Below are 18,901 nucleotides of genomic sequence, written 5' to 3'. Positions count from 1 at the left end.
CTAGAATATTGTACAGTATATTTTGCAGTACAGTATATGTTGCATTTTCTATTAAAATGTATACTGTATTGGGTAGAAATAGTGTAAAGGTGACTATAAGGGTATTATTTTATGTGTAGAGGGCGCTAATAAGGCCACCTGCTCAGTGGCCTTGTGGTTAGAGTGCGGGTCGTGAGTTCAAACCCCGGCCGAGTCATACCAAAGACTATAAACATGGGACCCAAAACCTCCCTGCTTGGCACTCAGCTTCAAGGGTTGGAATTTGGGGTTAAATCACCAAAAGTATTCCTGAGCGCGGCCACCGCTGCTGCTCACTGCTCCCCTCACCTCCCAGGGAACAAGGGGATGGGTCAAACGCAGAGAGTAATTTCACCACACCTAGTGTGTGTGTGACTATCAGTGGCACTTTAACTTTTAACTTTAACTTTAATGGTTAGAACATGGAAAAATACAAAATACAACATATACTGTACTGCAAAACATACTGTACAATATTCTAGATTTGCACACGGTTCTTAAACACAACATGTGAAAATATTGCAACTTGTTCGATGATAATGATTACGTTTTTTAGGCCATTTGTATGCTTGCAAATGCTTATTTTAGGCTAAAATGCATTACATTAGCTTAAATATGCATATGATTGACGAGAAACGGTACTGAAATAAACTGCAATGAAAAAACAGTGCAATAACAGTGCAATACTTTTTCATAACATGGTCACTACTGCCTAGTATCTCTTGTTGTATTTTTACTGTTATATTTTTATTCTTATTGTTGCTTTTTATTTGTATTCATATTTAAATTTTTTCTATTTTATTTCCATTTAAACCCCCATTATTTTCTTTTTACTTTTTAAATTCGATCTCAATTCTGTACACTGCTGCTGGATTTTTTATTTTCCTGAGGGAACTCTACTGAAGGAATCAATAAAGTACTATCTATACATCTATCTATCTATCTATCTATATGCCTTCACCACCGCTTGATTCCCCTTCGGGGTGATGGACGGCTGGCAGCGCTTCATAGCAGCAGTCGACCTCCAGGGTTCCAACTCCCCCCCCTGTTGCGAGTTGTCGTGATTAAATGTAACATGTTTATGTGTGCATGGCATGGAGGTTTTTTCCCACTCCAGACTAGGCCCCCTTAGGAGCCCAGTCTAGATTGTATTTTTTACTCATCTTCTTCCCCAGTGTTTTACCTTTTTTCCACCTTTTACGGGGCGCCTCGTGGCGACCCATCAGCGTTACTGTGCTGTAACCCTGTACACTGTTTGTTTGTCTAATCTTGAACGGGTTTGTGTTGAAAACATAGTTTTGTTGTACTTGTTGCAAGGACAATAAAGACATATCCTATTTATCTATCTATCTATCTATCTATCTATCTATCCATCCATCCATCCATCCATCCATCCATCCATCCATCCATCCATCCAGTAATAGGCCATAGTCAAGGACGCTGATATGATTTTTCAACAAATATATTTAAAAAAAAACACACAATAGAGTGAAGCCGTAAATTCGAAGGGCACAAAGTGGTGACTGTAACAATGAAAAAATGACAAAAGGTATTTATTATCTGAAGAATACACAAAAATGACTTTTTTTTTTAAATACATCAGTATTCAGTATATCAGTATATATTATATGCTGTAAATATTACATATATGTTATATTTTGTATTGCTATGACGCATACTTGCCAACCTTGAGACCTCCAATTTCGGGGGGGTGGGGGTGGGTGCGGGGGGCGTGGTTGGGGCAGGGGCGTGGTTGGGGGCGTGGTTAAGAGGGGAGGAGTATATTTACAGCTAGCATTCACCAAGTCAAGTATTTCATATATATATATATATATATATATATATATATATATGTATATATATCCCCGCGACCCCGAAGGGAATAAGCAGTAGAAAATGGATGGATGGATGGATGGATATATATATATATATTGTTGGAGCCTATCTATATTATTTATTTATTAATTGTTTTGACAATGAAATCAAATAATGTCAATAATGATGTTGATGAATTATTGGATGTTTTAGATTTCATTGTGATTGACTGATTGTTTTCAGCTGCTCACGCTCCTACTGGTGAGCCACTTCCTCCTCCTATAATTAAGAAGACGGGACAGCTGGGTGCCCTTTGTCTGTCTATCATGTTGAAGGAGTGAGGAGTGAAACAGTTTGTTTACCGCTAAACTATTTGGAAGCCACGCTAAATTATATTGAAGCCACGCTAAATAAGTTATTTTGATTATTTTGAAAGTCAACCCCGGAGAATATGTTTTGTTTGTGAAAATAAATTATGATCATTTGGAATCTCGACATATCTCCGCGAGTGCTTATTAAGGAATTTAGTGAGTCAAACACCTCCTCCTCAGGACTACTCTGCATTACTTTATTTTGATTTTTTCGAACTTTTTGAACGCAAGAGTAGCCGTAACATATATATATATATATATATATATATATATATATATATATATATATATATATATATATATATATAAGAAATACTTGAATTTCAGTGTTCATTTATTTACACATATACACACACATAACACTCATCTACTCATTGTTGAGTTAAGGGTTGAATTGTCCATCCTTGTTCTATTCTCTGTCACTATCTTTCTAACCATGCTGAACACCCTCTCTGATTATGCATTGCTGTGTGGCACGCACAAAAGTGCTTTCATCAAATGCACTAGATGGCAGTATTGTCCTGTTTAAGAGTGTCACAACTTTGCTGTTTACTGCAGACGGACTGCTTTACTGTAGACGTTCTTTATATTGTGGGAAAGCGGACTCAGGTCCGCATGGAGCTGGAGGGGGCGTGGCCTCCAGCTCCGCCTGAATTTCGGGAGATTTTCGGGAGAAAATTTGTCCCGGGAGGTTTTCGGGAGAGGCGCTGAATTTCGGGAGTCTCCCGGAAAGTCCGGGAGGGTTGGCAAGTATGCTATGACGGTACATTTTTAGTCTACTTTTTTCCATGCATTATCCTCTTCATCCTTACACTTTCCATCCTTTGTAACTGAGCTACTGTGTGGAACGATTTCCCTTGTGGATCAATAAAGTTTGTCAAAGTCTAAATCCAAGTCTATATATTAGCAATTATGACATATTGATATATTTCTGTTGAGCCAGTACAATACTATTGCAGAGAATGGGTTGAGATAAGAGGTCCTGGATACATATTGTATCATATTTTACACTTTAATATGCACAGGCTTTATACTGTATCATTGTCTCCAGTAGGAGTACAGGGCATATGTACAATAATAGGAGGGATTGTATCTCACAGTGAGTTGGAATATTGTCGCCGGCACGCCACATAAACCTCCGGCTGGTCGGGGGGGCTGTTTGTAACCTTTTGCGTGGGCTCTGAAATGCCAAAGAGCAAAACATATTTCATTAATCTCAAAAACACAAAAAGCCCCTTGGATCAGCACAACCCGAAAAGTGCCGGCAAATCATTTTCGGAACTTTCCCGGGGAAAAAAAAAATAAGTGCGGCACCTTGACTCGGTTCGGAGCAAACGGCCCTCCTCCTTCTTCTTGATTTTCAAACTATATCCGCTTGTGTGCTGAAGCCTGAAGGATGAAACATCGCATGTCTCAGTGCAAGATTCCACATTCTGGCTCCGAAAATAAATTAATGAGCCCGCTTTCTGCAGGCGACGCTTTCAGAGGCGCTATTTTGAAGATGGCCTTCGCTGCCACCTTGCGTAGGACGCCACACGTTCATGGCCGTATTTGAGTGACATTTGCATAACGCACACATGAACAGAGACTTGTGGCTCCCCGTGCTTCGTTCTGTATCTCCTGTCAAACCGCGACCTCACCTCGGCGTATCCTCACATACACCTCATGCACATTCATTGCGATGTTTAATTCACTTGCAAGTTGAGCACGCGCCATGTTTGCCTTCCTCTCTCCTCCCGCTTTCTCCGTCTCCCCGTGGCGATGTCACAGGGGATTAAGTCATGGAGGCCCGGGCGGTTGTTTATGATTCATCTGGAGGCAGGCCGCGGCCGCCAGTGGTGCCCGCAGGGCGGGCGAGCTAGCGGGATACATGCCTGCACGGCCTCCTTGTGTGACGCACGGGGAGCCTTGTCGGACGCTCACGTTACGTAAAAGCGTCTCCATGCAAACCCTACGTCACGATGTATGTCGAAAGGTTTTTACATGAAGCTGAAACGCTGCCTCGTGGTCTGACTCATTACAGTATATAAGACACCATGAGGGAAATACAAACCCCGTTTCCATATGAGTTGGGAAATTGTGTTAGATGTAAATATAAACGGAATACAATGATTTGCAAATCATTTTCAATTTTTTTTTTTGCAAATTATCATTAACTTTAGAATTTGATGCCAGCAACACGTGACAAAGAAGTTGGGAAAGGTGGCAATAAATACTGATAAAGTTGAGGAATGCTCATCAAACACTTATTTGGGACATCCCACAGGTGAACAGGCAAATTGGGAACAGGTGGGTGCCATGATTGGGTATAAAAGTAGATTCCATGAAATGCTCAGTCATTCACAAACAAGGATGGGGTGAGGGTCACCACTTTGTCAAAAAATGCGTGAGCAAATTGTTGTACAGTTTAACAAAAACCTTTCTCAACAAGCTATTGCAAGGAATTTAGGGATTTCACCATCTACGGTTCGTAATATCATCAAAGGGTTCAGAGAATCTGGAGAAATCACTGCACGTAAGCAGCTAAGCCCGTGACCTTCGATCCTTCAGGCTGTACTGCATCAACAAGCGACATCAGTGTGTAAAGGATATCACCACATGGGCTCAGGAACAATTCAGAAACCCACTGTCAGTAACTACAGTTGGTCGCTACATCTGTAAGTGCAAGTTAAAACTCTACCATGCAAGGCGAAAACCGTTTATCAACAACACCCAGAAACGCCGTCGGCTTCGCTGGGCCTGAGCTCATCTAAGATGGACTGATACAAAGTGGAAAAGTGTTCTGTGATCTGACGAGTCCACATTTCAAATTGTTTTTGGAAACTGTGGACGTCATGTCTTCCAGACCAAAGAGGAAAAGAACCATCCGGATTGTTATAGGCGCACAGTTGAAAAGCCAGCATGTGTGATGGTATGGGGGTGTATTAGTGCCCAAGACATGGGTAACTTACACATCTGTGAAGGCCCCATTAATGCTGAAAGGTACATACAGGTTTTGGAGCAACATATGTTGCCATCCAAGCAACGTTACCATGGACGCCCCTGCTTATTTCAGCAAGAGAGTGCGGGTACTAGACTGGCCTGCCTGTAGTCCAGACCTGTCTCCCATTGAAAATGTGTGGCGCATTGTGAAGCCTAAAATACCACAACGGAGACCCCCGGACTGTTGAACAACTTAAGCTGTACATCAAGCAAGAATGGGAAATAATTCCACCTGAGAAGCTTAAAAAATGTGTCTCCTCAGGTCTCAAACGATTACTGAGTGTTGTTAAAAGGAAAGGCCATGTAACACAGTGGTGAACATGCCCTTTCCCAATTACTTTGGCACGTGTTGCAGCCATGGAATTCTAAGTTAATTATTATTTGCGAAAAAAAAATAAAAAAATTATGAGTTTGAACATCAAATATCTTGTCTTTGTAGTGCATTCAATTGAATATGGGTTGAAAAGGATTTGCAAATCATTGTATTCCGTTTATATTTACATCTAACACAATCTTACCAACTCATTTGGAAACGGGGTTTGTATATTATATTACACAATCAGATCAGAGTTTTATGTGTCATGATCCGTGGCCCGGATCATGTTTTGTTAAGTCATGTTCAGTTTTGTTTTGTGAACCTCTGGGTTTGTTTTGGTTACCATGGGTACTAATTGGTTTCACCTGCCTCTGGTTAGTGGTTGGCACGCTCACCTGCTGTCGAGCACTGATCAGAGCTATTTATTCACCTTTCTTGCTACGCTCAGTCCGCCTTCGTTGTTTGCTGTATGCAACATGTTACGTTGGTATTCTTGTTTTTTCTGTCACGTGGGGGTCGCATGTTATTGCGAGGTCGTTCTTCCAAGATGCAGATGGACAACTCCGAACGAAAGCATGAAGGTAGGAATATGATTTATTGTCATTAGAGATGTCCGATAATGGCTTTTTTGCCGATATCCGATATTCCGATATTGTCCAACTCTTAATTACCGATTCCGATATCAACCGATATATACAGTCGTGGATTTAACGCATTATTATGCCTAATGTTGTTGTGATGTCCCGCTGGATGCATTAAACAATGTAACAAGGTTTTCCAAAATAAATCAACTCAAGTTATGGAAAAAATTGCCAACATGGCACTGCCATATTTATTATTGAAGTCACAAAGTGCATTATTTTTTCTGACATGCCTCAAAACAGCAGCTTGGAATTTGGGACATGCTCTCCCTGAGAGAGCATGAGGAGTTTGAGGTGGGCGGGGTTGGGGGGAGGAGGGGGATTTGGGTTGTAGGTGGTAGCGGGGGTTGTATATTGTAGCGTCCCGGAAGAGTTAGTGCTGCAAGGGGTTCTGGGTATTTGTTCTGTTGTGTTACGGTGCGGATGTTCTCCCGAAATGTGTTGTTATTCTTGTTTGGGGTGGGTTCACAGTGTGGCGCATATTTGTAACAGTGTTAAAGTTGTTTATACGGCCACGCTCAGTGTGACCTGTATGGCTGTTGACCAAGTATGATTTGCATTCACTTGTGTGTGTGAAAAGCCGTAGGTATTATGTGATTGGGCTGGCACTCAAAGGCAGTGCCTTTAAGGTTTATTGGCGCTCTGTACTTCTCCCTACGTCCATGTACCACTCCGTACAGCGGCGTTTTAAAAAGTCATACATTTTACTTTTTGAAACCCATACCGATAATTTCCGATATTACATTTTCAAGCATTTATCGGCCGATAATATCGGCACCCCGATATTATCGGACATCTCTAATTGTCAAAAAGACAGGAACCAAACAAAAGGAAAGCGTGCCGTTCGCACAAGAAGCTAGAGAACCAAAACTTAGCACGTTAGTCATTAGCCAGAAAACAAGATGAAAACAAACATGTTGCATACAGCAAACAACAAAGCCAGACTGAGCGTGGCGAGAAAGGTGAATAAATAGCTCTGATTAGTGCTCGACAGCAGGTGAGCGTGCCGACCAATCCAATCCAATCAATCCAATCCACTTTATTTATATAGCACATTTAAACAACAAAATGTTTCCAAAGTGCTGCACAACAACCACTAACCAGAGGCAGGGGAACCCAATTAGTACCCATGGTAACCAAAACAAACCCAGAGGTGCACAAAACAGAAACTAAAGGAGTCCAAAACTAACAGAATATGACTAAACAAAACATGATCCGGGCCACGGATCATGACATTATGTAGCTGATCACATGTATTAACGCATTTTCCGGACTATACAGTGCACCGGTATATCAACTGCACCCACTCATTTTTAGTAGAAAAACAATGTTTGTTTCATATATTAGCCGCACCGGACTATAAGCCGCATATATATAGTGTATGTTGTGAGTTATATACAAAGAAACACTTTGTAAATGTTTATTTGCATACCTTAATTCCAAGTGGTGACTGTAACACCGCAGTAAGACTGCTGATCAAACAGAACAGAAAAGTCATTGATGTTTTTATTTGTCCTTTATGAAATGAATAAGAGTATATTTTTCTTTTCTTTTTATCAAGGTCAAGATGCTTATCACACACTAAAAAATGTTGGGTTATTTTGATAACCCAATTTATGAGTTGGGAGTGTTGGGTTAAATTTTGGAGTCATTTTTATGAAGAGCAATTCATTTTATGGGTTATAAGGGTATAGTTTTAACTCAGTTTCTGGGTTTTCAAAATTATGAAACCTTTTTGGGTTGTTTTTCAATGAGTAACGCATTTTTGGGTAAAAGGCTTTTTTTTATTTAAAAAAAAAATGTTTCCTTGAAGGGAATTTTACTATGGATTAGTCTCATTAACACTATTTCCAATCACACATCTTACAGTATGTACATGAACATATTTGAGCATGTTGTATAGGACTACTATGACCATACACGGCAATTCTTTTGATCAGTAATTTGGAAGAAGTAGGACTAACCAGCAGTAACATTTATCATTTTTAAACAACTATTGGGTCAAGGAGCGCTAAATTGCGCAACCCAATACTGGGTTGGGAATAACCCAACATTAAGTTATCATAACTCAACTTTTGTGTTAAATAAATTAAACCCAATAGTTGGGTTAAAAATCAACCAACATTGTGTTAGCATAAATCAACTTTTGGGTTAAATAATTCAACACAAAAGTTGGGTTGAAAAATTGTACCCAAAATGTTGAGTTAAAATAACTCAAATAAGGGGCTTGTCCTTTTTTGAACCAGCAGTTGGGTTAAAATTGGGTTATTTTTCCGCAGGAAGTAGCAGTGAAATGATCACGTTGGTGGCTATTTATTGCTACCACGCAGATTTCCGATAGCTGACATTAGCATTATCATTTTATTTTGAGCATCGAAAGTCACTTACAATTTAGCAAGAACATAGAGCAAGAACATTCAGTTTTCTTTTTTTTGTCTCCTCAGAAATTTTTTTTCGTTTCTTTGGTTGTTTTGCAGCTTTGGCCATGATAGCAAAAATTGCCCTTGGGCATTCTTCTTCTTCTTCTTTTTGTTTTCTGGTGGCATGTAGGTGTTCGCATCAACTTCCGTCTTTTTAACCAACGGGGAATTCGGGAGTGACGTATGTCGTAAAGCAAGTCAGCACATTTGTAGTTTTTTTGTGTGGCAGTGTTCCTGCCATCTTCCTCAATGTGGCCAAGTGCCACTAAAAGTGATACAGACCCCTGCAGGAAGAAAAGTAAGCCAAATCAAACGTAAATGCAAACAATATGGGGTCACTTAAAAGTGAGAATCACTTTGATGTGTTTGTACATATTTCATGAATATTCATTGTGAAAATAATTAGCTTTGATTGATTTGAACAGCAACAAACAGGCTTGTTTAATAAAGGATGTAATAGTTGGTAAACCACCACTGGTAGTTTGACACACCTGTGGTTTGTTATTTGTGACGGACTATACAGCAAGACGCTGCTTTTCAATATCGCTCCGTCTTCTTTTAATTGCGCTTTTAATTAACTTGCCTACGTCTTGTCAGATGATGCCCCGGCATGCCGTTTAGCGCACGTTTAATGAGATTAACCCCTCGTTGACCAAGCAGACGCTGATTAAACACCTTCGCCCCACGAAATGCACTAGGCTTTATTTACTCGTGCGCACGGACGACTCTCCGCGGTTGGAACGTAGCTCAAATGTCAAGGGGACGGTGGCGGGAAGCGTGTTTGGAAGCCATGCGTGTGCGGCGCCCGACCAGCTGCGTCGCTAAGAAGGAGCGAAACAGTCTGGGGTGCTACTCCCCTGGCAGACGGCGCGCAGACAGTCGATGAAAACGCCACTAATCAGTCGGTCACACTGGCACACGTGTTAAGCTTCACACACTCCCAGCAGCCAGCGCATGCACGTCCATGGTGACCGAGTGCAAATGACGCCCTGCCTATGTAAACACTCGCAAACATGCACAGTGACATGACCTTTGGAGTCGCGCCACGTGTCTGATGAGCATGCTAACGTATTTGTATTAAGTTTGTAAATGAAGCTGTGCTCACTTTTACTTTTGGCACCAATATAAAAAAAAAAAATATGGGTCGCTCTGACATTTCACAACCTGATTGGACATTGTGACAGTTTCCAACTTTTCATCTTTTCGATGTTTAAAATGTTGTATAGGCGTCCCTTGCCACATTACACTTCAAATATTGCCACTTCAACTCGTCGTATATATTGTTTTAAATATTTTTTTGAAATATTTTTTAGAAATATTTTTTTGAATTTTTGTTTAAATATTTTTTGAAGTATTTTTTAAAATATTTTTTTGAATTTTGTTTTGAATATTTTTTTGAAAACATTTTTTAATTTTTTTTAAAATATTTTTTTAAAATATTTTTTTAAATATTCTTTTTAAATATTTTTTTAAATATTTTTTTAGATATTTTTTTGAATATTATTTGGATTTTTTTTTTTCCAATATTAAAAAAAAAATGTTTGAGCATATTGTACATTTTTGTAAATTAAGTATTTTTAAGCATAAAAACGACTAAATAGACCAAACATGTCAAAACTAAAGTAGAGTGGCCACTAAAGGAGACTAAACCAATCAGAGCGTGCTGTTCAGTATGGTGGCCACCGATTGGCTCAGCCTTTGAAAGTTTAAAATAATGTAAAGGTGACTAAAGTGTGTTTCATTTTTGTATTTCATTTTGTAAATAAAGCTGTGTTCCTACTTTTGCGTTGGGGGCAAAATGAAAAAAATAAAAAATAATACATTGATCTGGTTCACATATAGTAGGGAAGGGATTCATATGGCCCCATTCCTTGTTGGACCTCCGTGAGAGGAAAGGGGGGTAATTTTGCAATGCAGTCTGTTGAAAATTATGGAGAGCGCCACTCTACATATGTATTGACGCTGTGGTCATAGTTGGAGGTGACAGTTTCCGACTTTTTAGACGTATGTCGCCACATCGCGTTTCAAATATTGCGACTTCACCATATCGCATTTTTTTTTTTAAATGAAAATTATTTTTAGAGTACATTCTACAATATGTTGGTCCTAAATTAAGAGACCAAACATATCAATACTTCACTGGGATTTGCCACTACAGAAGACCAAACCAATTCAGTATCGTGGCCACTGATGGGCTCAGCCCCAGTCAGCATTACTATATTGGATTGGAAGAGTGTAAAGTTGACTCAAATGTGTTATTTCATGTTTAGAGGGCTATCATAATATTACATCTGTATTTAGAAGGTTGCAAACTGTTTTTTATGCTCCAGGTATGAAAATATTTGATTCATAATGAATGATTCCTCCATGATATGGAAGTGCAATATAATCACGTTGGTGCATTTTGAACTCATCCCTGGTTTCACTTTTCTCTCGTAAACGGTCAGGTATGAGAACTAACCCGTGATCGCTTTTCAATACCATTTGTGCCCTTTTCCCTAAACATAGCAGCCGTAGAATTGTTGTTTCAGATGCCAGAATTTGGTATCTAAACCAGGTTAAGGTAGCAAAATTTTCAGAGAGCTAAAGACCTACCTCTACACTCTCCACATGCAGTCGTTCTGTAAACTAAATACAGTTTGGTGCCAGATTGTCGAACATTCATCGTATCATTATGTATATTTAAAGGCCTACTGAAATGCGATGTTCTTATTCAAACGGGGGATAGCAGGTCCATTCTATGTGTCATACTTGATCATTTCGCGATATTGCCATATTTTTGCTGAAAGGATTTAGTAGAGAACATCGACAATAAAGTTTGCAACTTTTGGTCGCTGATAAAAAAGCCTTGCCTGTACCGGAAGTAGCTGACGATATGCGCGTGAAGTCACAGGTTGTGGAGCTCCTCACATCCGCACATTGTTTACCATCATGGCCACCAGCAGCGAGAGCAATTCGGACCGAGAAAGCGACGATTTCCCCATTAATTTGAGCAAGGATGAAAGATTTGTGGATGAGAAAAGTGAGAGTGAAGGACTAGAGGGCAGTGGAAGCGATTCAGATAGGGAAGATGCTGTGAGAGGCGGATGGGACCTGATATTCAGCTGGGAATGACTAAAACAGTAAATAAACACAAGACATATATATACTCTATTAGCCACAACACAACCAGGCTTATATTTAATATGCCACAAATTAATCCCGTATAACAAACACCTCCCCCCTTCCGTCCATATAACCCGCCAATACAACTCAAACACCTGCACAACACACTCAATCCCACAGCCCAAAGTACCGTTCACCTCCCCAAAGTTCATACAGCACATATATTTCCCCAAAGTCCCCAAAGTTACGTACGTGACATGCACATAGCGGCACGCACGTACGGGCAAGCGAGCAAATGTTTGGAAGCCACAGCTGCATGCGTACTCACGGTACCGTGTCTGCGCATCCAACTCAAAGTCCTCCTGGTAAGAGTCTCTGTTGTCCCAGTTCTCCACAGGTCAATGGTAAAGCTTGACTGTCATCTTTCGGGAATGTAAACAATGAAACACCGGCTGTTTTATCCGGCACAACAGTCAGGGGGTGCATTCTACGGCGGGGGTGCGTTATCCGGCACAACACCTGCCACAATACACCGCTTCCCACCTACAGCTTTCTTCTTTGCTGTCTCCATTGTTCATTGAACAAACTGCAAAAGATTCACCAACACAGATGTCCAGAATACTGTGGAATTTTGCGATGAAAACAGACGACTTAATAGCTGGCCACCATGCTGTCCCAAAATGTCCTCTACAATCCGTGACGTCACGCGCAGACGTCATCATACTGAGACATTTTCAGCAGGATATTTCGCGCAAAATTTAAAATTGCACTTTAGTAAGCTAACCCGGCCGTATTGGCATGTGTTGCAATGTTAAGATTTCATCATTGATATATAAACTATCAGGCTGCGTGGTCGGTAGTAGTGGGTTTCAGTCGGCCTTTAATTATTTTTGACTGTTTGATGATAAGCATTTGCACTCTTGACCCCCAACCACCAATCACAACAAACGTTGGTGTCAGCCAACACGAAAAAAATGCACAAAATGTACACAACTCAACATTTATGGAGAATTGTGTTAAAAGAAACGCACTATAGTGCACCATTGGGATCCAGTATCTTTTTAAAAGCCCCTGAAATTAGCATCCTAACACCTCGTTCAATATTAAATGTTTGTGATGTTACAATGTTTTTTGCTGTCATTTTAAAGCTTGTCCATTTCTTAGAGCCATGTCATATGCAAAGTTAGGTTGAAGTGAACAGAATCGGATCAGAATTCACTTGAAAGCAGACTTTTTTGTGTGCTTGTCGCGGCCTAAAATGTCTGAATTTGCGACAACTTTTTCAGGAAGTTATGACAAAGGTTGCGATGTTTTAAGACTTATTATCTTTAATAACATTGAATAAAGTTGTGATTTTATGAATTTGTTATTACATCCGGCATAATCTTAACCTCAGAAAGAACAGGATTTCAGGAAAAAAATTTAAGAGAATTACTGTATTGATGTTTTACCCGTTTTGTACGACACAGACTTAAAAGTAGACACTAGATGGCAGTAAAAATACATATTCAGACATCATTGTCAAATTACTGTGCTGTTTGAACTATGTATAACTAATATTAGTATCACATGCTGACATTTACAGAAAGAAACACCACCAAAGGTGTCCTTATTGTCCGCTCTCTGCTCTGTCATCCACAAGTTGAGACATTCTCTTTGTATGTTTTACGCTTGAAAAGTGTTTGTTCGTCTTAAACATTTATTTATGTTCCAACACATTTACCTCTGCATGTTAAGAGTTTTTGTGAACTGTTCAGAACGATCTGTTGCGTTAATTATTGCTAATAAATGTGGAACGATGATAGATTATCATCACACTCAACATCTCTAACATGTAAATGCACTCTATTTGTTATGTTCACAATGAAAAAAAAAACTGTTCTTAATTGTATACTAAGAACTAAATGTTTATATACTAGATTAGCCAGAAGGCTTTGCGCTGTAATTCGGAATCGGAAGTAAGTCTGAACTATGCAGGAGTAAGGTAATTGTGCTGTTTGAGCAATTAAGAGTTAATAGACTGTTTTACGTGGAGTATTCCTGCTTCATCGTCCCAAGAAACAAACATTTTGATTAAATGTTTGACGTGTGCCCATTGCGGCGCTTCTCAGAGACAAATTCCATTGGCGAAAATTATGATGATTGGCCAAAATGTGCCAGGAAATTGCAGGCTTTGGACATAGTTGAGAGGCCACACAAACTATCAGAGCAATTGCACCAGAGCTTGTTTAACCAAACAGAACAAAATGATGCAAAATGTACAAGATCCAAATGCAAAACAGTTATTTAAAACCGAGACTTCTTGACGAGAGGGGGGTTTGTTGGTGGTGAACTTCCGGGTTCACTTGACGAAGCAAACCACATTAGCCAAGGAATCGCATTGGAGTTAGTTTAACTAGTTTTAACCGAACGTGACAAGTGTAAACGCAGCCTTGAAATCATGCAGAATATGTCTGCTGGGCTTTTATTTGGTTTGGTTTTCTGTCATTGCTTTCACATTCTATTTGGACTACAGGATCACAATCTATTCTATGTTTCTATTCATTCTATCATATTCACAATGTATTCCTACTAACCTATGCTATGTATAACCTACTCCATATACATCCTGTTGTATTTAAATATGTATACATTCTATTATTCTTGTTGTACTCAATTGGCTAAATCTCGGACCATATGTACAACATTTGGTGTCATCATGTGTGCTGGTGTGACAATAAAGTTTCTTAAAATGGGTTCAGATTGACTTAATCTAAACTATGACTATTATTGACAACGTAGGTCTTGGCCCTGGCCATCCATCCCATCCATTGTTTTGTGCAAATTAGGATTTCCATGATTTCGTTCACACTCGATTCAGTATGTGGAATTAAATTATGGAATGGCTTAACCAAAGAAATCAAACAAAGCACCAATATGATTCAGTTTAAGAGACGTTTCAAACTACAAGTGTTAACAAAGTACACAGAACAAGAATTATGATGAACATCTTGAACCTTTTTTTTTCTTTTTTTATTGAGAAAAGATTATTTATGTATTTAATATGTGTTTGCTTACTATGGTATATTATTTATTTATTATTTATTTGTTCACTGTTCTGTTATAGAGAACAAGGACATTGGATAACATTGCTATGGTATAATAAGGGGTAGGATTAAATAAGCTCTATTTCTTCTTTCTCCTTTTCGGACATGCTGTAATGAAACAACTGGAAATGTGTGATGCATTACATTGTATCGTATGCATGTTCGAAATAAACTGAAACTGAACTGAACTGAACTGAAAAGCAACCGCACTTGCAAAGCAATAAAACCAGATCTTGTTTTAACTGTCAAGTGCGAAAACAGCCGTGAAATGTGGATACTGGACGGTATTAGTTTATCTAACTCCCTATTTGTTTAACTGACATGAATCTATTCAATAAAAGCAACACTTTAGGAGTACCTCTACCTGCCATAGAGCTACAATGCAAGTGATGGCTTACTTATTTCAGTTTGCCCTCATTTCCTTTGCTTCTGCAGTTAACAGTTTCCAGACCCTGTCTTATTTAAACCTTCCACACTGCTGCGAGACCAAAATGAACAGAACGCCCTTGAAATACCCTTAAAGTTTGTTGATTCTGTCCTGATTGAGGTATCCGCTATTTGGACAGTGTGAACAAATTGCTTAGACGTGTTTCCTCTCTGTTGTCACTGCAAGCTAGTCTGCTTCTCTGACTCACATGAAGCCGCCCGAGCCCAGCTGGAGCTCCACCTCGTTTTAATCAGGCTTCGGGGAGTAAAATACGGGCCTGGTGGAGCAAGCCGTGCAGGAAATCCATCCGTCTGCTTTCAATCTTGGCGACCGGGCTGTGCAGGGCATTCCTTTTGGATGTGTTTGTGTCACTGTCAAGAGCCAAGGCTCAGTCTAATTCCTGGAAGAAGAAACAAACAAGGCCGCAATCACTTATGATTGGAGTGCTCCTCTGCGATTTAAGCACTACATACAGCTGAACACTTGCCTAGACTCACTGCGGTGATTTATACCTTCTCGCCGTACATCTTGCAGGTGAATAAACAAAGTGTCCTGCATGAGTGGGCTCAGACGAGCCTCAGGACAGATGGTGGTCGCTCCATTAGCCCTCCCTAAATGAGTCAAGGTGATGCCTCTTTTCCTGGAAGCTTCGCTGTTGACCTCCCCTGGCCGTCATGAAGCCACCGGCACTCTGTCAGATGGCCCACCAGTCAACACCTTTCAGTACACAGCTGCCAAAACACACATGGCATCTGCTCACCTCTGGGGAAACGGCACAGCCATCTTTGCTACACAGAGAAGGTACCGCCATGTACTTCACAGCTGTAAGCAACACTCCTTTCTGCCGCTTCTGTTAGTTCTGAACGAGACGTTAGATGCATGTTGTAAGAAGGGCGATGTCGCTGATATGCCTGAGAAACAAAGCCGGGCGGATGGAGAGAGAGACGAGGTTGGGGAGGGGTTCACGTCCCGTCTGTTTTCAATTAAACGCTGAAATGTACGACATGGGAGCTGCTCCGTTGTACTCCATTCTTTCTCTCACGTGGATTCGTGGAAGTGAATTATGGAGACTTGGCTGAGATAGACTTTTACGTTCAAGCCCAGATGAACTTTGGAGGGGGACAAATGATCGCACTCACCTAAATAATGGAATACAAGCCATGCGTACGGAAAAAACAAAAAGGGGGACTCTGCACTATTTACATGCTTTTGGGGTTGTGAGGCTTTTTTTCTCCCAAGTGGAACATATTTGGCCAGTTTTAAACAATCAAACAATTAATCAATCATCAATCGAAGTTTATTTATGTAGCCCTTAATCACAAGTGTCTCAAAGGGCTGCACAAGCCACAACGACATCCTTGGCTCAGATCCCACATCAGGGCAAGAAAAAACTCAACCCAATGGGATACAATGAGAGACCTTCGAGGGGACCGCAGATGTGGGGAACCCGCCTGGGCGACCGGTGCAATGGACGTTGAATGGATCTAGTTAATAGTGTGAGAGTCCAGTCCATAGTGGGGCCAGCAGGGATCATCTTGAGTGGAGACAAGTCAGCAGCGCAGAGACGTCCCCAACTGATCCACCATCTGTGGTCACCTAATAACCTCTCCATGCAGGAGAGGGGTGAAGACCTGAAAATAGACGGCAGATCTACTGGTCTAAAAGAGGGGTCTATTTAAAGGCTCGCGTATACAAATGAGTTTTGAGATGAGACTTAAATGCTTCTACTGAGGTAGCATCTGTAACTGTTACCGGGAGGGCATTCCAGAGTACTGGAGCCTGGATAGAAAACGCTCTATAGCCCGCAGACTGTTTTGGGGCTCTGGGCATCACTCATAAAACCTTAAAGTAGCATCTTAAGTGCACAGGATGTCAGTGCAGGTGAGCCAGTGTAGGCGTAATGTGATCAAACTTTCTTGTTCTTGTCCAAAGTCTAGCAGCCGCATTTTGTATTACCATGAATTGATTTACTACCATGAATTGATTTACGTGGACCACGACTTAAACAAGTTGAAAAACTTATTCGGGTGTTACCATTTAGTGGTCAATTGTACGAAATATGTACAATTGCAATCTACTATTAAAAGTTTCAATCAATCAATCAATCAATCAAACTGTAATCTTTTAATGCTAGACATAGGGAGGCCCGAAAATAATATGTTACAGTAATCGAGACAAGACGTAACGAACGCGTGAATAATGATCTCAGCAAGGATGTGTATCGTTCACATTTTAACCAATACTATAGTACCAAAGCTGTTCTTGAAAAGCAATGACAGTGCTTAAACGTGCATGAACCGGTACTTGAAAAATGGAAATCATGCACATTTTGTACAAAAAACCCCCGAAAAAATAAAAATAAAAAACACACACACGCACAAAAACCACACCAATTTTGTGACTTTCAAGTTGAATGGAAACTATAGATAATATCACTCTTGTCCGAGATGATATGAATGGGTTGTCATTGGATTTGTTTGAATCATTGAGAAATGTTGACATAGTAACACTTTAAACTTAGAATTGGTATTTTGGAATTCCTGGAATTTCGGGAAAACCGGGAATTTGTACGAAAAAAAATTGTAACTTTTGTCGTCCCAACTAAGAGGAATGTTTGATGGTGCACTGGTACTGTAATGACTGTAAAACCCTTCCAGCCAGAGGTGAAAGTAAAGCTTTGGAAAATCAGGAATTCTGGGAATTCTTGGAATTTTTTTGAACTTGGAAAATAATAGTTTTTTTTCCAAGGTGAGTGGAGTGTGTGGATGGTGCAAAGGTTCAAATCAGTTGAGAAATGTGAGAGTTGTGCATGTTTGAAAATTGGCCCATTAATTTTCAATGGGAAAATGTCCTGGAAAAACTAAAAGGGGTGTGCAAAAATCCTCGATTTACATCGGAATCTCAATTTTTAGTCATCCCGATTCTAAATCAATTCATAATTTTCAAAAATGTATTAAAATAAATAAAACAATAGGTTAAAAAATACAATAAATATATTATTTCTTTTTTTTTTTATAAGAATCACATTTTTGTTATAGATGCCATATCTATGCAACCAGAAGTAGTGATTCTTACATGTAACCTGTTTTGAAAAACTTTTATTATAATTATTATACGAACGAAAAAATACATTGCGAGAATCGGTTTGAATCGAGAATCGTGTTGAATCGAGAATCAATTCTGAATCAAATCATCACCCCAAGAACTGGAATCAGATCGAATCGTTTAGTGTCCAAAGATTCACACCCCTAATAACTAATTAATATATACAGCAATAAGTAATACAATTCACAACAGTTAATGCAGCAATACAGAACATAGAGATTGTGCAAAAAGAGACTTTTGTAATACTGACGCTCATAATCCCGGGGGTTCGTTAATGCAACCTTGCTTGCTGTAACCGTCATTGGTGCATAATTATGCTGTTGTGGTTACTGGCTGTCCTAGCGTGCTAACAATGTTATGAGGGCTTTAAACAGAGCGCCATAATATGGGTGCTTTATATTTTACAACACATTAATTGATTTAATATCATTAGCAAGGACTTTTGCAGATTGCTGAGACTTAGTTCACTGAGGCACTGGCAGCTTCTTCTTTTTTTGATGTGGTTACTACTGCTTATGCTGGAACCGATGTCACTAGGAAACCAGGTTTGGTACCCATTCCTAGTTTTGAATGGTATGGGTACAGCTCCATCTGCTGCATGAAATGAGACAATAT

At 39.8% G+C, this 18,901-nt stretch overlaps 1 protein-coding gene across 4 annotated transcripts in view; it reads left to right on the top strand.

Annotated features, from left to right (window-relative positions):
- clmpb (CXADR like membrane protein b) overlaps positions 1–18,901 on the top strand; it is a 320,729-nt gene that overhangs the window by 227,844 nt on the left and 73,984 nt on the right. The window contains exon 1 of one of the 4 annotated variants that reach the window (XM_061972689.1): positions 5,981–6,083. The exons of the other annotated variants lie outside the window; for them this stretch is intronic. Coding sequence (XP_061828673.1) covers positions 6,023–6,083 — 61 coding nt within the window. The 5' untranslated portion in view covers positions 5,981–6,022. Of the gene's footprint in view, positions 1–5,980; positions 6,084–18,901 lie in introns of those variants that run through there. 4 annotated transcript variants of the gene reach the window in all.

The sequence above is a fragment of the Nerophis lumbriciformis genome, linkage group LG17, assembly GCF_033978685.3.
Source record: "Nerophis lumbriciformis linkage group LG17, RoL_Nlum_v2.1, whole genome shotgun sequence".
Classification (NCBI taxonomy): domain Eukaryota; kingdom Metazoa; phylum Chordata; class Actinopteri; order Syngnathiformes; family Syngnathidae; genus Nerophis; species Nerophis lumbriciformis.
This window is presented reverse-complemented; position numbering and strand designations above follow the sequence as displayed.